General features: G+C 53.6%; 2 protein-coding genes across 3 annotated transcripts; both read right to left on the bottom strand.

Moving 5' to 3' along the window:
- Positions 1-3,333: 3,333 nt before the first annotated feature.
- FBXO39 (F-box protein 39) lies at positions 3,334-11,152 on the bottom strand. 2 transcript variants are annotated; one of them, XM_074297725.1, is made up of 5 exons: positions 11,006-11,117; positions 6,485-7,363; positions 6,260-6,370; positions 4,057-4,233; positions 3,334-3,664 (listed from the first exon to the last, which is right to left on the bottom strand). In XM_074297725.1, the coding sequence occupies exons 2-5, from the start codon at positions 7,283-7,285 to the stop codon at positions 3,536-3,538; spliced, it is 1,218 nt and encodes a 405-aa protein (XP_074153826.1). In that variant the 5' UTR covers positions 7,286-7,363; positions 11,006-11,117; the 3' UTR covers positions 3,334-3,535. The 2 variants fall into 2 exon arrangements, with proteins under 2 accessions (XP_074153826.1, XP_074153825.1); XM_074297724.1 differs by having other exon boundaries at positions 6,260-7,363; positions 11,006-11,152.
- Positions 11,153-12,850: 1,698 nt separating this feature from the next.
- On the bottom strand, positions 12,851-22,648 carry XAF1 (XIAP associated factor 1). The gene is made up of 7 exons (XM_074297732.1): positions 22,545-22,648; positions 21,210-21,345; positions 20,242-20,298; positions 19,853-20,036; positions 16,274-16,344; positions 14,467-14,739; positions 12,851-13,728 (listed from the first exon to the last, which is right to left on the bottom strand). Exons 1-7 carry the CDS (start codon positions 22,574-22,576, stop codon positions 13,681-13,683), a joined length of 801 nt encoding a protein of 266 aa, XP_074153833.1. The 5' UTR covers positions 22,577-22,648; the 3' UTR covers positions 12,851-13,680.
- Between the last annotated feature and the right edge of the window lie 283 nt (positions 22,649-22,931).

Below are 22,931 nucleotides of genomic sequence, written 5' to 3'. Positions count from 1 at the left end.
GGAATGGTGGGGGCAGACAGGTGGGAGGAGTGGGTTTCAGGAGGAAGAGCAGCTGACTTTCCAATAGGGAGTTTGGGTGCTGTGGAACATCCAGGGATGTGCCCGGGAGACAAAGATGTGGAGCCAGAGCAGAGGCCCTGTTGGGAGAAGGCAAGGAAGACTGAGACACACTGGAAAGCTTGCAAGAAGAAGAAGAGCCCGTGGGGCAGAGTGGGCACTGTGCTAGTCCTTTCAGTATTTATCCATGCGCTTTTAAATACCAATTCCTCGGCCCCAAGCCAGGATCTCCCAACAAAATGGAGCCTTCCTTGCAAACCTCTCATCTTGTCAACTGTGGAAGTCTTGGTTCTTTTCTCAGCGGTCCGAAGCAACCCCAATGGACTTTGGACAGAAAATGCCACCTGCCCCCAGAGGGAGAAGGAAGGAGACCGAATGCAGATCAGCACCCGCGGTGCTCTCTCCTTTTTTCTGTTCTCTCCCATGCTTTCCCCTTTTGCTTTGATTTTTGTCAATATGACTCATAAAACAATGTGTTCAGATAAACCACCAAGAAAACCTCCCTCATTGCCTATTTCTCTTCCAGCCGCATGGATTTCCTGGGCATTTGAATGTCCCAAGGCATTTCCCATTCCTCCTCCCCTCCTTCATAAATGACATGAAGTGATTTGCCCGGGAGGGCACGAATTGGGGCAGTAGCAGAGGCTCGAGCCCACATTCAGGGGAAAGGAACTAAGTCTGTATTGGCTTTGCTCTCAGCAAGGTGCTGAACATTTTACACGGTGAAAAGAGCAAAATGATCACCTCGGATTTCTGCTGTGTGCTTTGCAATTGATCTGCTGCTAGTTTGGTTTTTAGCATCAGCCTGAACCTGCCTTTGCGTGTCATTGAGTTACACTCAGGATTTCAGCTTTCCCGATAAATTGAAAAGCTGTTCTTGCTCATACTGTTAGTATGGGATGCACAAATGTCCAATCTGTAATAAAAGGCACGGAGGCAGACTGAGCCCATCGCTCTTTATTAAAGGGACCTCCTCACAGTCTGAGATGCCCCCTTTCTCCAGGCCCTCTGTCGTGTTTGACAGCCAGACGGAACAGGATGAAATACAGCCTCACTGGCGGACAAACAACGGAGGGTTGATGAGCTCATGACTGGTAGAGAGGATCACAGGATACTGGTCATGGGGAGGATAAGGCAAGGGTCACCTGTTGTTGCTCAAGTGGTTCTAACTGTCCCCCTCATGTTGGGCAATAAGCTGGATAAATAGAAGTTTCGGGGCTTTCCATAGAAGCAGATCATCTCCACACCGGGTTTAGTCATGATGATTAAGAAGAAAGGGCGGAGGTCTTCCAGTTAGTCTTGTGTGGCCGAATGAACTTTGTAACTTGTGGTTTATAATAAGTGAACTTGGAGCTTGGAAAAATTGGGGGGGCCCTATGAGAAAGAATCCATCTAACCTTATCTAATTATCCCTCCGTCAAAGACATGTAAAATATAGACCGATATTACTTGGCTGACTAAATGCATACTGAAAGGCAAATATGCTATAAGCAATCGCTCTCCTTTTGGAATCACACTAAACTAAATAATACTAATTGAAATAAAATGGGGGGGGGGGCGCAGCTAGATGGTGCAGTGGATAGAGCAGTGGATAGAGCATGAGTTCTGAAGTCAGAAGGACCTGAGTTCAAATCTGATCTCAGATACTTTACACTTCTTGCTGTGTGACCCTGGGGGAGTCACTTACCCCAATTGCCTCAGCAAAATGAATAAATAAAATAAAATGGGGATTAAATGACTCGTTTTCTACATTAATCTCTAGGACATCTGTTTATTGTCTTGAAGCCCAGACAAGTTAGCCTGGTGCCATGTCCCCAAAGATATGATGTAACTCCTTGTCTTCCTTGTGCAATCGGGGCAGATTTGATCTCCTTTAAGGGAGATCAACTGCACTCCTGGCAGTTTCTAGCAAAGATTACAAGAGGCAGAAGGATCCCATCCAACAGTTCCCATTCCTTAAAGATCCGAGAGGGGCACAACTAGCCCCACCTGAATGCTAGCCAACTTTCTTAGCATAACCAATGGTCCTGCTCCATGATCCCTAAGATGTCCTTCTTTCTTTCGTGTCCATAAAAAGGAGGCCCCCTTTAGAGTCACTGACCCTATTGAAGTGCCAGCCAGACCACATCTCCCTAGAGAAATGGATTTTGCTGAGTCTATGTCTCAGTTTACCTTTATTAAGCTTTCTTTCTGTGTGTGTCCTCCCTTTGTCTTTCCCTTTATTTTCCTTGTGTCTGTTACACACACACACACAGACACACAGACACAGACACACACAGACAGACACACAGACACAGACACAGACACGGGCAGACACAGACACACACACACACATCCTTCTATTTCCACCACTGGAAGTCTCTAAGCAGAAGCTCTATGATCATTTGTGAGGGATAATTGTGGCGGGGGGCAGACTCAAATTGGACTCAAGGCACTTGAACCCCTCCACACTCAGAGGTCCTGGGAATCTGATTCTCATGAAGAAACAGCCTCTTGGCTTGTGCTGCCAAGCCCACTTCCACATCACTCGCCCAGTAGCCTGAAGCCTCCTGCCACTCCCACGCCAGAAGGCTCAGCCTATCCATCGTCCAACAGGAGCCAAACGGGATCCTGGGCTAAGCTCTAAGGGCAGCCCGCAGGCTTCAGCACACAGGTCAAGGGGATGGAAAGCAATGGAGGAAGGGGAGGAGGGGGAGGGGGAGGAGACAGGAGGAGGCAGGGCTTTCCAATGGGTAGTGCTGACCTACCGATGAACGCAGGACAGAGACCATCTAAAGGAATCCAGGACTTCCTCTATTCTTCAGGAGATGGAGGCTCTGAGCAGAGAGGCCTCTGAGCTGGCCGAGCCCTAAGGGGACATTCTGCCCAACTGGGCAGACCTGGACCAGAAGCCCCTCCCTACCACCCGGCCCTGTACAGAGCCCCCAACTCCCACACAGGGAAGCCTGTTCTCTGTAAATGATTACTGCAATCGTGAGGAAGAGCTTTTTGGCATCGAGGTCAGATCTTTCCGCCTGTTATTTGTGCCTCTTGGTCCTTCTAGGACAGAGGATTGGCTTTTCCCATTCCAAGATGTCTTTTTCCAGGAGGAGCTCTTGGGAGAGGACAAAGGGCTTGCTGGGAAACTGGGAAGTTGGGCCTAAGGATAATTCATTGCCAAAATGTTGGGAAGCGATCTGGAGTCAGTCCAAGGGAGGCCAAGTGGGTGAGCGCCTGGGGGAGCCTGAGTGAGTTAGTGAAGAGAAAGCACGACAAAACAGAAGGGACAAGCAGAGGAACCAGCAGCCCGAGGCAGTTGTAAAGACAGCATTTAAAAGGACTTGGGAGGCTGGGAGAGCGCCTGGCCCCAAATCCTCAGGATTCTGCTCTGGCTGCAGAGGGAGCCAGGTCCCTGAGGAAGGCTCCAGGGACAACTCTGTGGAGGATGGGCTCAGGAGCCCCAAGAGCAGCGAGGGTGCTCTCCTCCGGGGTGTGCTCCTCACATCATGGGATAGGCGATGACAAAATAGTTAAACTCTGTGTCGATCAGGTCTCTGTACTTTCGATAAATGTCCCGCAACATTCTGTCCTCCTCATTTGTCTCATATCTGTTTGTATAAATTCTCACCTGGATCGACACAGAAAGTCCCACCCCACCCCACGCACGCAGTGACTGTGGGCTCCGATCATCAGTGACATAACCCTCCCCCAGGCTGTCGGGAGACTGAGTGGATATCTGGGCACCCGACTCAGTCCCCTCCCCTCACGGTGCCAAGGAAGGAAATCAGGAAGTGTGGAGGGACAGGAGCCGCTGCAAAGGCAGCCAGCTACTGAGAGGAAGCAGTGGGACTCGGGCCCAGCTTCTTTCCTTCGCTCTCCACGTCTCCAATTATCCGTCCATCCTCTGGGCAGCCACTGCAGTGGGGGAGGGGCAGGCCTCTGTGGACTGACCAAGGTAGTGGGCATTGTGGGATATGGAGCCTTGGGTGGGCAGGCGGGGGCCCCGGGGAGACAGGGTACCTTGAGTGTGCGAAGCATGCACTTGCCCTCTTCCTGACTCTGCAGGATTCTCTCCACAAACTTGACATCCAGGAAAGCCCAGATTTTGAAGTAAAACAACTTCTCACAGGACAAGATGAGGTGGAGAAGCTCCTCATCCAAGGACTCGTGGTTGTTGTTGAATTCAAAAGTTAATTTCTGGGAAAGGACCAGAGAGGGAAAAAAAGCAGGGTTCATGTGAAAGAAGGGGAAGGGCTGGAAGTTCTCTGCCACCCCTCAGGACCATTTGAGACTGCAGGAGGAGAGACTCAGGCAGAGGCCCCCAGAGGCAATGGGCAGGGACACCATCCCCACCTGTCTGCAAGGACATCACTAGGAAGAGTCCCGAGCTAAAGACAATGGAGGATGTTCCCGGGCACACCTTGGGGAGAACTAAAGCTGATGTGGGGAGGAAGGAGCGAAGCTGGCACCAGACTCAGTGCTAAAGGAGCAACTGGGACATCTCACACAAGGGGCCCCGACCAGCCCTCCCCAGCTCCTGGCTGCCCTTTACCTCCGGACCCTGGGGACACAGAGTTTAGCACCTGACTCCCTTTCTCTCCTTCTTAATTTCTGTCCTCTGCCAGGAGGCTGGAACAGACATTGATACTCCCTAAGTCCCCTCGTTTCCTAGTTTATGTGGTTGTAATGAACTCTCAGCCCTCTACTCCTCTCCACAAAGTAGTGCGTCAGCCTCAGCCACACTTAGAGATGGCCATGACCTTGACCAGGGCAACCCCACAAAGGCTCTGTTTCCTTCTTCTTGAACGTGGACATTTCTAGACCTCAGTATAATCTTTCATCTTTGTCTTTCCCTGTGCTCCCAGCCCCCCCTTCTTTGTTCTCATCATGACCTCCATTGTGTCCCAAACCATCAGCCTCTGTGCACTGTGCCCTGCCCACTCTTGATCTGTTGGTGAACCAGCTCAGTGCCCGGCTATTCTCTGTCCTGGAGTCTCTGGCCCTCGCATCCCCTCCCGTTATGACTCCTTAGACCCCAAGCTCCTTTTCTCCCCACTTCAGACGCTGCTTAATAGAACTAGGGAAAACCGTGGAACCTTCTCCATCCGGTTGCCTGCACATTTATGGTATCGAACCCCAGCTGGGCCTGCACTTCGGCGAACCGAACACCCCGCGCCTCCCTCTCAGTTTCTCTCCCGGGAAACAAGCATCTGTGTGCAGACCTCTTCTCACACCTCCGTAGCTTCTCCTTCTCCCGCCCCTCAGTTGAGAACTTTACTCACACACACACATCGAGGCCGGCTCTGAAAGCTTCCTTTGATCTTTTTTCTCATCTCAAAGAAACTCAGATCTTTCCCCACCCAGGTGACTCTTGGAGCCAAGACGAGCCCCTCCCTTTCCAATGCATCCTTAGCCCCATTCCAGCTTATTTTCTTTTAGCAGATTCTCTTCCTCTCTGTCTCTCTCCTCTGTCTCCCTCTCTTTTCTCATCTTTCTCTCGTCCTGTCTCTCCCAGTTCCTCTCTGTCTCTCTCTTTCTCCCTTCTTTCATCTCCCTATCTCTGTCTTCCTTCTCTCCCTCTCTTCTCTCATCTTTTTGCTGCTTCCTCTTTCTTTCATCTCTCTGTGTCTCTCTTGTCTCCCTTCCCTCCCTCCCTTCTTTCATCTATCTCTCAGTCTGTTTTTTTTTCTCTCTCTCTCCTTCCCCTCCTCTCATCTTTAATCTCTCCCTGTCTACGGCTCCTCCCCTTCTCCCTTACAAACACTCCAGTGTTTCCCCCCCATTATTAAAAATAGAACAACCCATAAGAACAACCCTTCCCCGGCTCCCTCCATCCCTACTAGCCCTCTTCCCAACCCTGGTCCCCGGTTCTCCTTCCCCTCCCCCGTCACCCCCTGGTCCTCCTCGGCTCTCCTCCTCCACCTTCCCACCCCCCATCACCCTTCGCGCTCCCCCTCCCCCGTCACCCCCTGGTCCTCCTCGGCTCTCCTCGCCCCCCCTTCCCACTCCCCTTCGCGCTCCCCCTCCCCCGTCACCCCCTGGTCCTCCTCGGCTCTCCTCGCCCCCCCTTCCCACTCCCCTTCGCGCTCCCCCTCCCCCGTCACCCCCTGGTCCTCCTCGGCTCTCCTCGCCCCCCTTCCCACTCCCCTTCGCGCTCCCCCTCCCCCGTCACCGCCTGGTCCTCCTCCTCGGCTCTCCCCTCCTCCCCCCCCTCGGGACCCACCTGAAGCGTGTGGCGGTACGTGGGCAGCAGGTCAGTGAGGGTCGGCCGCATGGACCAGTCGGGATCGCTGAAGTAGCAGCTTCGGAGGCTGACGCTTCGGACGGGAATCTCCTGCAGAAGGATGCGGGTCAGACGCTCGTGCTTCATGACCCGTTCAAAGAAGAAGTTGACCTTGAGGTTGGCCGCGTGCTTGGCCAGCTTGGCCCACGACATGCCCCAGATCACCTGGCCGTGGGGGTCGTGGATGTGGCACTTGATGTTGATGGTCCAGAGGGAGCTGGCGTTGTTCTCGCCCAGGGTCTCGAGCAGCTCGTCGGAGATGCAGTTGTAGTTGAGGGTCAGGACCACCAGGCTGCGGAACATCGACATGGTCTGGTTGAACTGGGGGCTGCTGTACACGGCCAGGTGGTGGCTGAAGTAGTCCTCCAGGTTGAGCTCGGAGGCGAAGCTCTCGCTGCGCAGGTGGCTCAGGGAGCTGAGCACGTGGCAGCCCTGCTCCACGGCCAGCCGCGCCCCCTTCAGGTTCAGGTAGTCCAGGTGCTTGCTCACCTTCTTGAGGAAGAAGCTCAGGCTCTTGATGAAGGACGTGCGGATGCTGCTCCTCCACACCAGCCGGTCGAGCTCCAGGTGCTGAATGGACAGAGACTTGAGGCGGTTGTTGCTCTTGCCCAGGCACGACAGCAGGCCCCGCATGGTCACCTGGAACTTCTTGGTCAGCACGGCGTTGTACGGGTTCAGGAACTTGATCTCCAGGTGCTCCAAGTACCGGCCGAACTTCTTCACGTACCAGAGCGCCGACTCGAACTCGGACGCGTGGGACCGCGACGGTCTCCCGCTGAAGGTGATGGTCCGGCAGCGCCACAGGTCGGCGGAGTACATCGTTTGGTTCCACTTCCTGCACACGAGCGCGGCCCGGGACCTGTCCCTGTCTCCTAGCCACCAGAACACCCGGCGCAAGCACACGTCGGGCAGGCTGGCCCAGCAGCTCTGCTCGTGGCACTGGACCAGGTCGCTCTCTTCATCCATAGGGAAATCCGGCGGGGTGTTCCAGGGAGCCGGTGGTGGCGGCAGGGCGCCAAGAGGGGACAAGGACTCACTTGGTTCCTGGGGGGAAGCGAGGGGGAAGACTTTCTCGCGTCTGGCTGCCGGCCGTCCTGCTGCTTCGTCGGGCCGCCTCCGGGCCTGTCGGTCCGTGCGCCTGCCCGTCTGTCCGTCTGTCCGTCCGCCCCCCCCCCCCGTCTGTCTGTCAGTCCATCCGTATGTGCGCCTGCCCGTCCGTCTGTGCCCTGCCTCTGTCCTCCGGCCGTCGGGCCATCCCACTGCCTAGCTGAGAGTGCTTGCACATTATCCCTCTCCCCGAGCATCTACCTGCCTGCCTGTCTGTGCTGCTGCTCTCCTCATCTGCTTGGGCTTCTGTCTCTTCCTTTCCCTCTCCCCCTCCCCTTCCTACCCCCCTTCCCCACCTACCTCTCTCCTTTGTCCCTCTGTGTCTCCCATTCTCCCTCTCTCTCCCTCCTTCTCCCCCCACTGTCTCTCTCCCCATCCCATTCTCCCTTCCTCCCTCTTCCTCTGCCTTCCCCTCTATCTCTGTCTGTCTGTCTCTGTCCCCAGTCTATTTCCTACTCTTCCTCCCTCCCTCCCTTTTCCCTTTCCCTCTCCCTTCTACCCCCCCCCCTCCTTCCTTCTATTTGGAGACAAATGGTTGCACTTGGTTCTTTTTTGTCTCTGTGTCTCTCTGCTGTTACTATCGGGCTTATTGTCTTTCTATCCATCTGTCCCCAAGTCTGTCTACTTGTCTGCTCATCCGTCAGCTTGTTTTTCTATTTGGCTGCTTGTCTAGGTACCAGTCTGCCCCGTCTCTCCGTCTGCTTGCCTGTCTGTCCATCTGTACCCCTTGCCTATCTGTTTGCTCATCTGTCTGTATGTTTTCTTGAATGTCTCATCATGTGTCTTTCTGTCTGTCTGCCGGTCTCTCTGCTTGTCTGTCTGAGCATCTGTCTGGCTTTTTGTCTGTCAGTCTGTCCATCTGTCCAACAGTCTGTCCATCTATCCATCCGTCCGTCTGTCAGCTTGCCTTCCTATCTGTCTGTCCCTGTAGCTGCCGGTCTCTCTGCTTGTCTGTCTGAGCATCTGCTTGGCTTCTTGTCCATCTGTCTGTCCGCCCATCTATCTGTCTACCTGTTTGTCTGTCCTCCCGTCCATCTGTCCTCTTGCCTTTTTAAATAATTTCCAAGCACATTCTCTGCACTCATCCTCAGCAGAGGTCCCTGCTGATCCCCTCTCTGCCCACCTTCCTGTGCCTGGCGAGCTGCCATGCTGCCCCCTTTGACACCCAGTCTGCAAGGCCATCTGGCCGGCTGCCTGCCACATTGCCAGCTGCCTGTTTGCCTGCGTGAGTCTGTGCATCCATTTGCATCTGCCTCCCTTCCCCTGAGTCAGTCTGTCTGCTTCTCTTTCTGTGTATTTACCTGCCTGCCCACAAGCATAGTTGTTCCTGACTGTCATTTATTCAATCAGTTAGTCAATAAGCATTTATTAAACACCTACTATGTTCTGGGTACTGTACTAAGTGCTGGAGATACAAAAAGAAGCAAAAGACAGCCCCTGCCTTCGAGGAGTTCATGGGAGGCTACTAGCAGACAAATATGGAATAGACAAACTATATACAAGAAAAAGGGGCGATAAGAGGAGGAAGATGTGAACATTGGAGGGGCAGAAAGAAAGGCTTCCTTCCTGCAGAAATGTTTTTTTTTTTTTTCTGGGATTTGAAGTCAAGGAAGAAAGGAAGTGGGTATGAGGGAGGATCGCAGGGGGCACGTCACAGAAAAATCCTCGAGTTGGAGATGGCGGATCTTGTTCAAGGAACAGCCGGATGGCCAGTGGCACCGCACACATGGAATTGAGCCCTTTGCCTTGCATTCTTCTTCCTGCCTTCCCCTCTCCTCTGGGATAGTCTCCCGGACCCCCTTTTCTCACATCTCCCCAATCCAAGTCCAAGCCCACCCTCCAGGGTCAAGTGGGGCTTCCTCTGTGGGGCCTCCATTCCACCGCCTATGGAGGAGAGTCTGAACAACAGGGAAAACACTGCACAGATTGTCTTCCAACAGAGGGGGTCTCCCTTCTCCAACACTGGGATGGCCGACCAGATCCCTTCTTAGTCTTAGTCTGAGACTCTGTGACTGAGCCCTCTCTCACGGCTGAGATCTCCCCAGGAATTGGTCCTTCACTGTGTGTGTGTGTGTGTGTGTGTGTGTGTGTGTGTGTGTGTGTGTGTGTGTATGAGAGAGAGAGAGACAGAGAGAGACAGACAGAGAGAGAGAGAGAGAGAGAGAGAGAGAGAGAGAGAGAGAGAGAGAGAGAGAGAGAGAGAGAGAGAGAGAGAGAGAGAGATGGGGGTGGGGCAGGCAGAGACATGGAGATGGACGATGGACAGACAGAAAGACTGAAAGATTGTGACAGAGACAATAAAAAACACAGAGATGGACAGAGACAGAAAGACTGAGAGACGCATGGAAACAGAAACACAGAGATAGAGACATACACAGACACAGAGATGGAAAGAAAGACTAAGTGACACACAGAGACAAAGACACAGAGACAGAGACACAGAGAGACACAGAGACAGGAAAGGGGAGAAGAGAGTGACAGATTCAGAGAGAGATACACAGAGGCAGAGACAGAGAGGAGAGAAGACAGAGACAGAGCCAGAGGGAGAGAGACACACACGGAGACACACAGAGACAAAGAAGAGAGGAGAGAAGAGAGACAGAGAGACACACACAAGCCCACAGAAAGAGAAATAGATAGGAATGAAAAGACAGACAGAGACAGTCAGAGACAGGGAGACACACAGACAGAGACACAAGACAGACAACTAGACAGACACAGAGACAGAGAGATAGGAGAGAAGAGAGATACAGAGAGAGCTACCCAGAGACAGAGAGAGAAAGAGACAAGGAGAGTACTGAACAAAGTCCTGGGACAGAAGAGTCACCCCTGATTTGCCTGCGACCCTGCATGGGGGAGAGGCGAGTTGGTGGGAAATTTCCATCTTGCTTTGTAAGGTATTTTGAGGGGCAGCCAGGTGGCGCAGTGGATAGAGAACCAGCCCTGAAGTCAGGAGTTCAAATGTGGCTTCAGATACTTAAAGCTTCCTAGCTGTGTGACCCTGGGCAAGTCACTTAACCCCAGCCTCAAAATAAAATAAAATAAAATAAAATAAAATAAAATAAAGAGACATGGGCCAGACCCAGGAGTTTCCTCTCCAATCAGAGGAAGGAGCTCGCGGCTGGGAAAGGGAGGAGAGGAGAAAAGGGGAAGAGGGAGGAGGAGGAGGAGGAGAAGCGGGAAGACGCGGGGGAGCTGCGGAGGAGCGGCCCCTCGCGGCCCCCGGCCGAGGCCCTTCCTTATGTCCTCCGGTCCCACGCCGAGTGCCAAGGTTGGGAGGGCGGCGTGGGCCGGCGCGGCCTCGGACGGCGGCCAGGCCGGGAGCTCGGTCCCAGGGACGGCCGGGTGCTCGTGGCCTCAAGGGCACTCCCTGGGTCGCGGCGCTGCGGGCACGGGCCGGCTTTTCCAGGGTCTGGGGAATGGGACTCTTGCGCCTGAAGTGGCGCGTGGCGTAGCGCTCTGGGACGCAGGCTAGGGCCCATCCCGTCCTCGGGGCCGTGACCCCCTTCCAGCCCGTCCCGTCCCGGGGGCCGTGACCCCGGTCCAGCCCGTCCCGTCCCCTGGGCCGCCGCCACCCACCCGCTGCGCTCGGGGTCCGGCTGCCGCCACCGCCGCAGGCTGGAGCGCGCCCGCCCCCTCCCGTGCGAGGCCCTAGTCCGTCGGGGGCCGGCGCCGCCGCCTGTGCTTGGTCAAGTGCGCCCGGGGCCCCGTGGGCACGCAAGCAGCAGCTGGCTGGCCGGGAAGTCGCCCACGACCAACTGGGGTGAAGGGGGCGCCTTTATGACGCTGCCAGGCCCGCGAGGAGGGCAGGCGCTGCCCCTCTGGCGCCCAAGTCCCAGGGTAGCGGAGGAGGGAAGGGCTGCCGACTCCCGGCCCCCCTGGCCGCTCCGGAGAATGCAAACTTGCCGCCGAGGCAGAGCCTCCTCCCTCTGGGACTGCCGGGGGCGCCCGGGGCCTTCCCCTGCCAGCCGCCCTCCTTCTTCCGGAAGTCCCGGCCGCGGCTCCGGGGAGGCAGCTCGGTCTGCCCGGACGCCTGCGGGGCGGGATCTGGGCAAGACTCAGGGCCGCGGTGTTTCCGGGGAGTTCTGTGGCCCCGGGAGAGCGAGACACTCCCGGAAAGCGTCTGCTGCTCGGGACTAAAGCCTCGCTGCCGCCTCCTTCGTTCGGAGTCTCTGAGAGAGGGCGAGAGGGCCGATGGGAGACCAGACGAGGGGTGCTTAGCTTAAAGGCGCTTAGCCAACTGGGTCTGGCGTTCACTCCCCTGGTTCTGGGCCGGTGGAGCTCTGCCCCCCAGCACCGAGGGCTTCATGCTTGCCATGCTGAGGGGGAGACAGGACATCCCTCTCCCCGAGACTTGTGCAGGCTGCTCCGGCCATGTGGTGGCGCTTCACTGGGGGGGGGGGTCTCTCAGGACTAGCACGCACTGGAAAAGCTAAAGCTCTCCCGAGCCGGCCGACACCGCCCCCCGCCCCCAACCCGGGCACTGCCTCGTGCCCCGAGGCTCCGCTATCAGCAGTCCCTGGGAAGCTACAAGTGGAGGGAGGGGGCAGCGCCCAGGCCCCTAGTTCTGGACGGTGGCGGCCGAGTCCCGGAGGCTGCCCCCGCAGGAGCCATGCGCTCCATCCTGGTTCAGCTTAACTGAGAAGTTGTTAGTGTGTTGCCTTCTTCGGGGATAAATAAATCTGCTTTCTGTGGGAGGCGGACTCCCAGGGCCTTAGTGCAAGAACTTTCTGGTGCTTGGACTTCCAAGAGTGGGGAGGGGAAGGAACGAGGAGTTCCTGTCCTCCCCGGAGCCGTTCTGAGGACCGTCCTCTGGCCAGAACAAGTTAGTGAAAATTCAAATTCCTGCCCCGCTTGCTCTCTTTCATTTTTAGCATTTTTATTGGAAACGTTGAGTTCCGAATTCTAGCCACCCCTCCTCCCCGAAATGCTAAGCACTCAGATATAGGGCACACATGCGCAATTCTGGGAAATAGTTCCCCTTTATTGCATATGAGACATGTTCCATGTTTTACAAGAAGAAAAAAATGAAAGGAAACATAGTACATTTTGCTGTGCCTTGGATGGAGCTCGGTTCTTCTCTAGAGGCACATAGTGTGCTCATCATTAGGCCTTGGGCTTGTCCTTGACCATTGTAGTGCTGAGAACAGCTAAGTCATTCAGAGTCCTCCATCAGGCTGGTACAGGAAAAGTTCACCATTTCCCGGGTTCTATTCATTTCCCGGTTTTGTTCATTTCCCTTTGCATGTGTCCGTGGTCCTAAGTCTTTGCATATTTTCCTGAAAATATCTCGCTTGTCATTTTTAATAGCACCGAAACGTTCCATTACAATCATATACCGCACCTGGTTAGCCACTGCCCAGTTGATGAGCATCTCTTTGATTTCCGAATCTTAGCCACCACGAAAAATGAGTGCTACGGTTATTTTTGTGTTAAAGGTCCTTTCCTCTCTTTGGGGGGATGTCTTTGCCAGCACACAGCATTGCTGGTCACAGGGAATGCTTGGTTTTATGACCCTTTGGGCTTAGTTCCAAGTTGTTCTCCAGAATGGTTGGATAAATTCACAACTCCACTAATCGTGCACGAGTCCCAGTTTCCCCCATCCCTTCCAACATCTCACTTTTCTTTTCTTTTCTTTTCTTTTTTTTTGTCATATGAGCTAATCTGATTGGTGCGAGCTGATGTGATGTGATTGATGATTCAGAGCTGTTTTAATGTGCATTTCTTGAGGATCAGTAGTTGTTTTTTTCATATGACTATAGATAGTTTCGGTTCCTTTGTCTGAAAACTGCCTGTTTGTATCCTTTGATCATTTGTCAATGGAGAAATGACTTCATTTTCTTTTCTATATATTTGAGAAATGAGGCCTTTATCACAGACACTTGTTGCAAAAATTTCCTCCCAGTTTTCTGCTCTCCTTATGAGTTGGGTTGCATTGATTTTGTTTGTGCAAAAACTTTAAAATTTTACATAATCAAAACAATCTATTTTACATTTTGTAATGTTCTCAATATCTTCTTTAGATCTGAATTCTCCCCTAATCCATAAATCTGTCAGATAAAATATTCTATGCTTTCTTAATTTGCTTATGGTATCACCAGTTATGTTCGAGGGCTTTTCTCTCAAAAACAAAAGTCCAATGGAAAATACAGGACAAGGGCCAGAAAGGCAGGTAGACAAAGAGAAAATGATGGGGATCTTCAGAGCACCTCCTCCCTCCAGGGCTGGGGTTTTCCAGATCCTTCAGGAATCCTCTATTTCAGAATCTTCCATTGCTGAGAAGCCAAAAGTTGGCACTTCTCCTAAGGGAAAGGATTGAGATAGGTAGCAGATCCAGAGAGCCAGGGGTGCAGTGGTCATCCCAAGGGAGCTCCAAAAATCAAGGGGGCATGGTATGACCAAGATCCTCAGCAGCCCACTTAAGGTTGCTGAGGTGTGGAGTGTCTTTCCTCTCAACCCACCTATTCTCCCCCCATCCTATCAGTCTCCTTCACTGTGGAAGATGCAGTCACAAAGCGGGGATGGGGCTCCAGGGTCCTGCCTCTATGACTTGAATAATTATGGACAAGCTGTTCCCCTTCTTCTTGGTTGGCCCAGCTTCCTCTTCTGGTTTAAACCTATGATCCTGCATCATTCTTCTAGTCCAGGCTATCCAGCCCAGCCCCCAGCAGGGACCCTGCTCTCTGTCCCCTGTCTGCCCCCTTACCTCACCCTGTACAAATGTCACTTCCTCCAGGAAGCCTACCAGGATGGGTATCTCCATCTCTTGTTGGTCCTTGCCTAGTCCTTGGTGGGGAGCGGGGGGTGTTTGCTTCTATTCTTGGCCTTTCTCTTTATTCATAAAAATTAGGGGTGATTTCCCTTTCCTTGCCTATAAGCACCTCACTCCAAAAGTCCCTGTGTCTGCTGGGGAGGGGCTGCTATCCTGGGGAGGGGATCCTCTGCTGGGGAGGGGCTGCTCTCCTGGGGAGGAGATCCTCTGCTGGGGAGGGGCTCCTCTCCTGGGGGAAGGAGCACTGCCTGGGAGCTTCAGGGCCTACCTCATGCTGCTTCAGTACAGGTAGGGGAAGCAGGATGTGGCAAAGGGAGCAGCTTTCCAGAACATCATACTCTTCCTTCTTGATCCGGGCGGCCCTGGAGCTTAGAGCTGTTTGGTCCTTGTGAGTTTCTTTCTTCTTTGGACGGACGACCCTCTCTCCCATAGACGACTGAGCTGGATCTAGAACCTCCGGGACTGAAGAAGGCTGCTCTGGCTTCTTCAGCAAGAAGGCATTAAAGGATCCCCTCAGCTCCATGAACTGGCGGCATTCGGCCTGTGTGGGGGCAAGGAGAAGCGGCAGCTCACGGCTACAGTCCAGGCAGACGTGGGAGTGGGCGGCCAGCCTGCCTGCCTGGTATATAGACTGCCGGGAATCACCCCAATGAGCTGGGAAAGGAAGGGACATCCATGAATGGGAGGAGTGAGGGAAAGGGAGGGATGGAAGGACAGAGGGAGGAAAGAAGGTGGGAAAGGACAGGAGAGAGGGAGGGAAGAAAGCAGGGAGAAATAGAGGATGAGCGGGAGGGAAGGAGAGAAAAGGGAGGATGAGAGGGAGGAAAGAAATCAGCGATTAGAGGTGAGGGGGAGGAAGGGACAGAAGAAGGAGGAAGATGAGAGGGAGGGAGAGAAGAAGGGTAAAAGGCAGGCAGGCAGAAAGGGAGGGAGAACAGGCTTCTGGATGACGAGCTTCACCAAGGACTACACTGCCTGACCCTGGCTGGGGATGGGGCTACAGAATCCTTGCCCTTCTTTTCTCAGGAGCCCCCTGCCCTAAGGGCCATCACAGAACCACTTGGTGAGATCCCTTCGAGGGACTTGAAACTTCCTTTCCCAGGCCAGGAGTCCTCGCCCCTCTGGACCTCGCCATGGTCCCCAGCATCTCTCTCATTAACCCCGAAGCTTGCCCCTCTCCGGTAGTCCCTGAGCCCCCCTCCTCCATCTCATTTCAGTCCCCCTGCATTTCATCACCCCCTCCAAGGTTTCAGCTTATTTTTCATTTGTCGTCTCCACTTCCCAGCTGGTTTTCCTTTGGCCTGGGTTTTTTGTCCTTCTTTGTAGCCCCAGCACTTAGCACAGTGCCTGCCTGGCGCACAGCAAACTGGTAATGGACGGTTTGTGCCTAATGGAGATCACGCAACTTGGCTGAGGTAAGAATTTGGCTAGACTTGGACCCAAGAATCCTGCCCCCCACGGGCCCAGAGGAGGAGGAGGAGGGAGAGGAAGGTCTAGTCTGTTTCCCCTCCACAAGCCTAGGCTTAAGCTCCCTCATGGAGGGAATCTGTCTCCTCTCTATCCCCTTAGGAGCCCAAGAAGGGGCCACATGGGGAAGGTAGAGGCTGAGGCTCTTCTGGAGGCTGGGAGTGAGGTCAGGATTTTCTACCCTTGTCCCAGAAACTGGCTTCACGGGCCTGGCGCCAGGACCGGAACAAGCCTGAGCCCCTCCATTGCTTTGGACCAAGCCCAGTCACAATATCAGCAGCCCTGAGCAGAGTCCTAGCAGCATGCATTTATAGAACACCTTAAGTTTACAAAATGCTTTATAAATATCTCACCTGTTCCTTGCAGCAATATTGCACAGGTAATTATTATTCCAATTTTACAGATAAGGAAACAGAGGTAGACAGAGGTTAAGGGACTTGCCCAGTAAGTATCAAAGCAACATTGGAATTCAGATCTTCCTCTCCCCCCCACCAGTATTCTAGAGCATCCCCAATATCTTATTTGCACCCAGAGCCACCCCCCGCCAGTAGAGCACAGGAGCCCCTGCACTGCCTTATCCCGATGTGCCCCCTGCTCCCCCCACTCACCTGGTGTTGGGGAAGCTCTGCCTCTGAGACTTCTCGCTTGCACTCTAGGCAGCTAGTTTTCTGGCTGGGAGCTTTGAAAAGCATAAACAATTCCAAACACTAAATCTTTCCCATTCTATTTGGCTGCTACAAGAGCAGCAGAGTGCTGCACCCCCGGTCCCCTGGGGCAAGTCACCAGATCTCAATGTCTGAGGCCCCCACTTCCCAACACTGCTAGGAAGTCCAAGCCATCGTGAGCTGAGGCCAGAGGGCACCTGTCCCCTGCCTCCCGGACACCTTCCTGCAGCCCAAAGTGGGCCCAAGGGGCAGGGAGGACCCTTGTCATGGGCATTCCCCTGGGGATCTGTCACACTCCTGCCACTGCTCTTTCTAACATGGGCATGACGAAACAGAGGGAATAAGAACGTTCTTTTGAACTCCGTTCTGGCCTGAGCTGTTTGGGGTATGTAAGGGGGGCTCCTTGGGGCTGCAGCAGCACCAGGACCACCATCCATGAGGTGCTAGGAACCTGGCTGAGCAGAAGCCAGGACCAGCCCTGGCACAACAAGGGTCTGAAGAAGGGCCAAAGCTGGAACTCTCCTATTAATTTAACTCATTTATTTACTCTTTCATTCACTCATTTATTCATTCCCTCATTTATTCATTCACTCACTCACTCATTAATTTACTCATTCATTCCTTTACTCATTCATTTACTCACTCATTAATTTACTCATACATTCATTCACTTACTCATTAATTTACTCACTCACTCATTAATTTACTCATTCATTTATCACTCATTAATTTACTCATTCATCACTCATTAATTTACTCATTCATTCATTCATCACTCATTAATTTACTCATTCATTCATTTATTCACTCATTAATTTACTCATACATTCATCACTCATTAATTTACTCATTCATTCACTCATTAATTTGCTCATTTATTCATTTACTCATTCATTCATTCATTCACTCACTCACTCATTAATTTACTAATTCATTCATTCACTTACTCACTCATTCATTTACTCATTCATTCATTCACTCACTCATTCATTGTACCATCAGAGTGCTGTTGCTCTTGCAACAAGATGACTTGGGGACCTGACCAGAAGAAGGAGGAAGATGAGAGGGAGGGAGAGAAGAAGGGTAAAAGGCAGGCAGGCAGAAAGGGAGGGAGAACAGGCTTCTGGATGACGAGCTTCACCAAGGACTACACTGCCTGACCCTGGCTGGGGATGGGGCTACAGAATCCTTGCCCTTCTTTTCTCAGGAGCCCCCTGCCCTAAGGGCCATCACAGAACCACTTGGTGAGATCCCTTCGAGGGACTTGAAACTTCCTTTCCCAGGCCAGGAGTCCTCGCCCCTCTGGACCTCGCCATGGTCCCCAGCATCTCTCTCATTAACCCCGAAGCTTGCCCCTCTCCGGTAGTCCCTGAGCCCCCCTCCTCCATCTCATTTCAGTCCCCCTGCATTTCATCACCCCCTCCAAGGTTTCAGCTTATTTTTCATTTGTCGTCTCCACTTCCCAGCTGGTTTTCCTTTGGCCTGGGTTTTTTGTCCTTCTTTGTAGCCCCAGCACTTAGCACAGTGCCTGCCTGGCGCACAGCAAACTGGTAATGGACGGTTTGTGCCTAATGGAGATCACGCAACTTGGCTGAGGTAAGAATTCGGCTAGACTTGGACCCAAGAATCCTGCCCCCCACGGGCCCAGAGGAGGAGGAGGAGGGAGAGGAAGGTCTAGTCTGTTTCCCCTCCACAAGCCTAGGCTTAAGCTCCCTCATGGAGGGAATCTGTCTCCTCTCTATCCCCTTAGGAGCCCAAGAAGGGGCCACATGGGGAAGGTAGAGGCTGAGGCTCTTCTGGAGGCTGGGAGTGAGGTCAGGATTTTCTACCCTTGTCCCAGAAACTGGCTTCACGGGCCTGGCGCCAGGACCGGAACAAGCCTGAGCCCCTCCATTGCTTTGGACCAAGCCCAGTCACAATATCAGCAGCCCTGAGCAGAGTCCTAGCAGCATGCATTTATAGAACACCTTAAGTTTACAAAATGCTTTATAAATATCTCACCTGTTCCTTGCAGCAATATTGCACAGGTAATTATTATTCCAATTTTACAGATAAGGAAACAGAGGTAGACAGAGGTTAAGGGACTTGCCCAGTAAGTATCAAAGCAACATTGGAATTCAGATCTTCCTCTCCCCCCCACCAGTATTCTAGAGCATCCCCAATATCTTATTTGCACCCAGAGCCACCCCCCGCCAGTAGAGCACAGGAGCCCCTGCACTGCCTTATCCCGATGTGCCCCCTGCTCCCCCCACTCACCTGGTGTTGGGGAAGCTCTGCCTCTGAGACTTCTCGCTTGCACTCTAGGCAGCTAGTTTTCTGGCTGGGAGCTTTGAAAAGCATAAACAATTCCAAACACTAAATCTTTCCCATTCTATTTGGCTGCTACAAGAGCAGCAGAGTGCTGCACCCCCGGTCCCCTGGGGCAAGTCACCAGATCTCAATGTCTGAGGCCCCCACTTCCCAACACTGCTAGGAAGTCCAAGCCATCGTGAGCTGAGGCCAGAGGGCACCTGTCCCCTGCCTCCCGGACACCTTCCTGCAGCCCAAAGTGGGCCCAAGGGGCAGGGAGGACCCTTGTCATGGGCATTCCCCTGGGGATCTGTCACACTCCTGCCACTGCTCTTTCTAACATGGGCATGACGAAACAGAGGGAATAAGAACGTTCTTTTGAACTCCGTTCTGGCCTGAGCTGTTTGGGGTATGTAAGGGGGGCTCCTTGGGGCTGCAGCAGCACCAGGACCACCATCCATGAGGTGCTAGGAACCTGGCTGAGCAGAAGCCAGGACCAGCCCTGGCACAACAAGGGTCTGAAGAAGGGCCAAAGCTGGAACTCTCCTATTAATTTAACTCATTTATTTACTCTTTCATTCACTCATTTATTCATTCCCTCATTTATTCATTCACTCACTCACTCATTAATTTACTCATTCATTCCTTTACTCATTCATTTACTCACTCATTAATTTACTCATACATTCATTCACTTACTCATTAATTTACTCACTCACTCATTAATTTACTCATTCATTTATCACTCATTAATTTACTCATTCATCACTCATTAATTTACTCATTCATTCATTCATCACTCATTAATTTACTCATTCATTCATTTATTCACTCATTAATTTACTCATACATTCATCACTCATTAATTTACTCATTCATTCACTCATTAATTTGCTCATTTATTCATTTACTCATTCATTCATTCATTCACTCACTCACTCATTAATTTACTAATTCATTCATTCACTTACTCACTCATTCATTTACTCATTCATTCATTCACTCACTCATTCATTGTACCATCAGAGTGCTGTTGCTCTTGCAACAAGATGACTTGGGGACCTGACCAGGAGAGGGACTCCAAGGGAGCACATTCCCAGACTTCCACAACAGGGGAGGTGCTGGATGAGGTCATGGAGGGCATCTATGGGACCTCCCCTTTCACAAACTGGAAAACTGAGACCCAGAGCTAGGGTTAAGTAAATGGGGTGAGCCCTTCCCTGGTCCACCCACCTTTTCTGGGCTTGTTTGCGCAGGGGCCTTCCAGACTGGCCAGCGGTGCAGACGGGTCAGGCTGCTTGCGGCTGAGAGAAGGCACTGACCAGCCCCTGCAGCTGGACTCGTGCTCTTCCAGGCCACTCAGCGGCACAGCCCGTCCACAGAATTCACATTCGATGGGGCGCTCCGGGCATTCAGCCTGAGGGGAAGAAGGAAATGCTTGGCCGTCTCCCAAGGCCTCCTGGGAAGCCAGGGCTTGGTCAGCCACTGCTGTGTGCCAGGCAGGCAGGGACCCACTCCCATGCAGGGCCCAAGGGCCCAGCTGCTGGCCCAATCACCGAGAAGGGAAGGGCAGGACTCCCCATTGCTCCTCCCCTGTTTTCCCCAGGATAAAGAGTTCTTACCTCATGAGCTTCCAGAAGGTACTTCTGCATGCTTTGTAGACACAGACTGCACTGGGTCTGAAGGTGGGAGAGAAGATGGGGTCAGGGAGCAGGGGAAGCACTCTGGGGGAGTCGTGGGTCGATGGGACAAGGGCACCAGGGGCTTTCTGAAGAGCAAAGAGCTGCAGAAAGGGTTGGAGAAGTGCTCGGCTCCATCCGGGGAATGGGAAATCGAGGCAGCACCTGCCTTGCTCCCAGGCCCCGGGGAGTTAATTCACTCAGGGTTGGACCTCCCAAGGACATAGCTCTCGCACTCTATCTGGCCAACCCCAGGTCGGACGAGGCTGTCCTTCTGGTCCAGCTATCTCCCAGGGTCATTAGTGCTGCAACACAGGCATCCGGTGTCCCTGTCCCCATCCTTGCTCGAAGTTCAGTGAGCAAACTGGTGTTACTATTTAATTCTGGAGACAGGGCCACCTAACTTCTCATTACTCCCCACTATGCAGCCCCAGGCCCCCCAACAAGCACACCTGTTCCTCCCTCGCCTCTGTGTGTGTCCCACCGGGGTGCTCCCTTAGCACTGTCGCTGCTGTGACATCCCTGCAGGGCTCAAAGATGGCTAGCTCTTCGTACATGTTTTCTTAAATTCCCTCACGCCTTCCTTCCTTCACTCATTAATTTACTCCTTCATTCACTCATTTATTCATTCATTGACACAATCATTAATTTACTTATTCATTAATTCATTCATTTACTTCTTCATTCATTCACTCACTTATTCATTCATTCACTCATTACTTCACACATTCATTTGCTCACTCATTTACTCATTTATTCATTTACTCATTCATTCACTCACTCATTTATTCATTCATTTCCTCACTCATTCACTCCCTCTCCCTCACTCCCTCAGTCAGTCACTCAATCTTTTACAGGGATGTGGACAGAGCTCATAATAGATCCTGCTCTCCTGGAGCCATCTTCCGTACCTGCTTGTGCCCATTCTCTTGATGGTCCTTCATCTCCTCCTTCAGGATGACCTCCTTGCATTCTGGGCAGATGGCCCGAAATCTCAGGCAGTGAGCCTCGTGGAGGAGGAAGTAGGTAGAGGGCACTTTTCTTTCACTGAATGGGAGAAAGGCAGGTTGACTTCAGGCACTCAAACCCGAGCCTGCAGAGGCTGGGCTAGGAAGCAGGTCCATGGGGGAGTGCAGGAGGATTCCTCCTGGCGTTTCCTGCCCGTACAGACCCCTGGCTACCCTGACAAGACTCTGGCATCGGGCCTAGCCCCCAGCCCATCTGGGACCTCTCTTCCTCTGCTGATCTCTCTCCAAGGACCAATGATGCTGCCGCCATTCTGGGAGGAGGAGCTGCTTTCGTCCTCAACTGCTCGGCTCCTGGTCCTGTAGCCCCCATGGATGACGAAGGCTCATCGGGAGGGTCTCCTTCCCTTAGGAGAAGGCAGCGAGGTGCCAGGAGAGACATCCCAGGTGCTGATGACTGAGATGACTCGCTAGGCCATGAGTGACCCTAAGGTGGAGCAGACCAAACTTGGGCCGACCCCCTCCCCCTGGACCCGGCTAACAATGGGGCCCCCAGCCGAGCCCTCGAGCTCTCCTCCGACTGAGTGGGTCCCGGTGGCCCGAGCGCCCCCACTCCGAGCCACAATGAGGGGAGTGCCCTCAGGGCCTTGCCTCTTTCCTGTGCTCTCTGCCTCCCCTCCCACCGTGGTCTCCAAGCCACCTTTCCTCTTCCCCGGCTCCAGAATCCCCATCTTCCCACTCAAAAGAGCAGGCTCCCCACTGTTGTCTTCACCCCGTTCTTCTCCCTGCCTCCTTCCCGCATCTTTCCACAGAAGGATAGGGTGTCTCGAGGAGGTCCCCACAGGGTGTTCTGGTGGGTGGGGAGCACGAGGGCCCTTGATTGCACTCCCTCCTCCACCAGTTGTGTGAGCACTCTCCCCCTTCTCCCACCTCTCCCCAGGACCGGACTGTTAGGGGGAGGGGCTGGTAAAAGCTAGATCAGCCCCAAAGAAGTGGCCTCCCGCACCCACGCCCTTCCTGCAGTCCCTTTTACACCTGCTGCCCCCTCCCCCAGCCTGAGCCTTCCAGCCCCCTTTCAGGGGGCTCAGAGAAAGAGGGCTGCCTCAACGTTGGGGGCTCTGCCTGGTCTGCCGCCGCCCCAGCCCTCCGCCCTTCTCCTCCTGCTCTCCTGGGGGGGCCCTGGCCAGGATCTCACCCAAATGGGAGAGAGGGGAGGCTGCCCCCCAACTTTCTCCTCCGGCGGGCGGCTGGACCCGGGACAGCGACAGGAGACTAACTTACCAATTGGTGCAGAGCCGGAGGTCCTCCTCCATGCTGCTGGTGGGATGTGAAACTTTCTAGCCCTAGAAGACCGAGAAATGAAACTGAAAGTGGCCTCGGCAGCCGTGGCCAGCGGGTGGAGGGGGCGGGGTGGAGGGGCGGGAAGAAAGTTCAGTTCTGCCCTGAAGGAACGGGGAGATTCCCCACCCCGAGTCGGCTTGGAACCGGCCTCTAGCGGTGGGGGCTGCGGCCAGAGAGGGTCCTGCCCATGTGAATGGCAGCAGATGGGGGGGGGCGGGGCCCAGAGCGGCCTTCAGGGTCCGGGACTGCAGCCCGAGAGGGGGCTTAGCCGTCATGCCGAGTGGGGCTCCCCCTCTAGAACTTGGCTTTGAGCCCCCTATGGACGCC

This window comes from Sminthopsis crassicaudata, chromosome 3, assembly GCF_048593235.1.
Source record: "Sminthopsis crassicaudata isolate SCR6 chromosome 3, ASM4859323v1, whole genome shotgun sequence".
In the NCBI taxonomy this organism is placed as follows: Eukaryota; Metazoa; Chordata; class Mammalia; order Dasyuromorphia; family Dasyuridae; genus Sminthopsis; species Sminthopsis crassicaudata.
Note: the sequence above shows the minus strand (reverse complement) of the source record. Positions and strands in the feature narration are given on the sequence as shown.

Bases quoted from the DNA above. Each gene is read 5' to 3' on its own strand.
- FBXO39 (XM_074297724.1), bottom strand. From the start codon at position 7,285: ATGGATGAAGAGAGCGACCTGGTCCAGTGCCACGAGCAGAGCTGCTGG. The intron at 4,234-6,259 runs GTGGGTCCCGAG...GTCCTTTCCCAG, and splicing joins CGTACCGCCACACGCTTCAG to AAATTAACTTTTGAATTCAA. The intron at 3,665-4,056 runs GTACCCTGTCTC...GTGTCGATCCAG, and splicing joins GCATGCTTCGCACACTCAAG to GTGAGAATTTATACAAACAG.
- XAF1 (XM_074297732.1), bottom strand. From the start codon at position 22,576: ATGGAGGAGGACCTCCGGCTCTGCACCAATTG. The intron at 14,740-16,273 runs GTGAGTGGGGGG...GCCCCCACACAG, and splicing joins CAGAGCTTCCCCAACACCAG to GCCGAATGCCGCCAGTTCAT. The intron at 13,729-14,466 runs GTAGGCCCTGAA...CCTTTCCCTTAG, and splicing joins CTGTACTGAAGCAGCATGAG to GAGAAGTGCCAACTTTTGGC.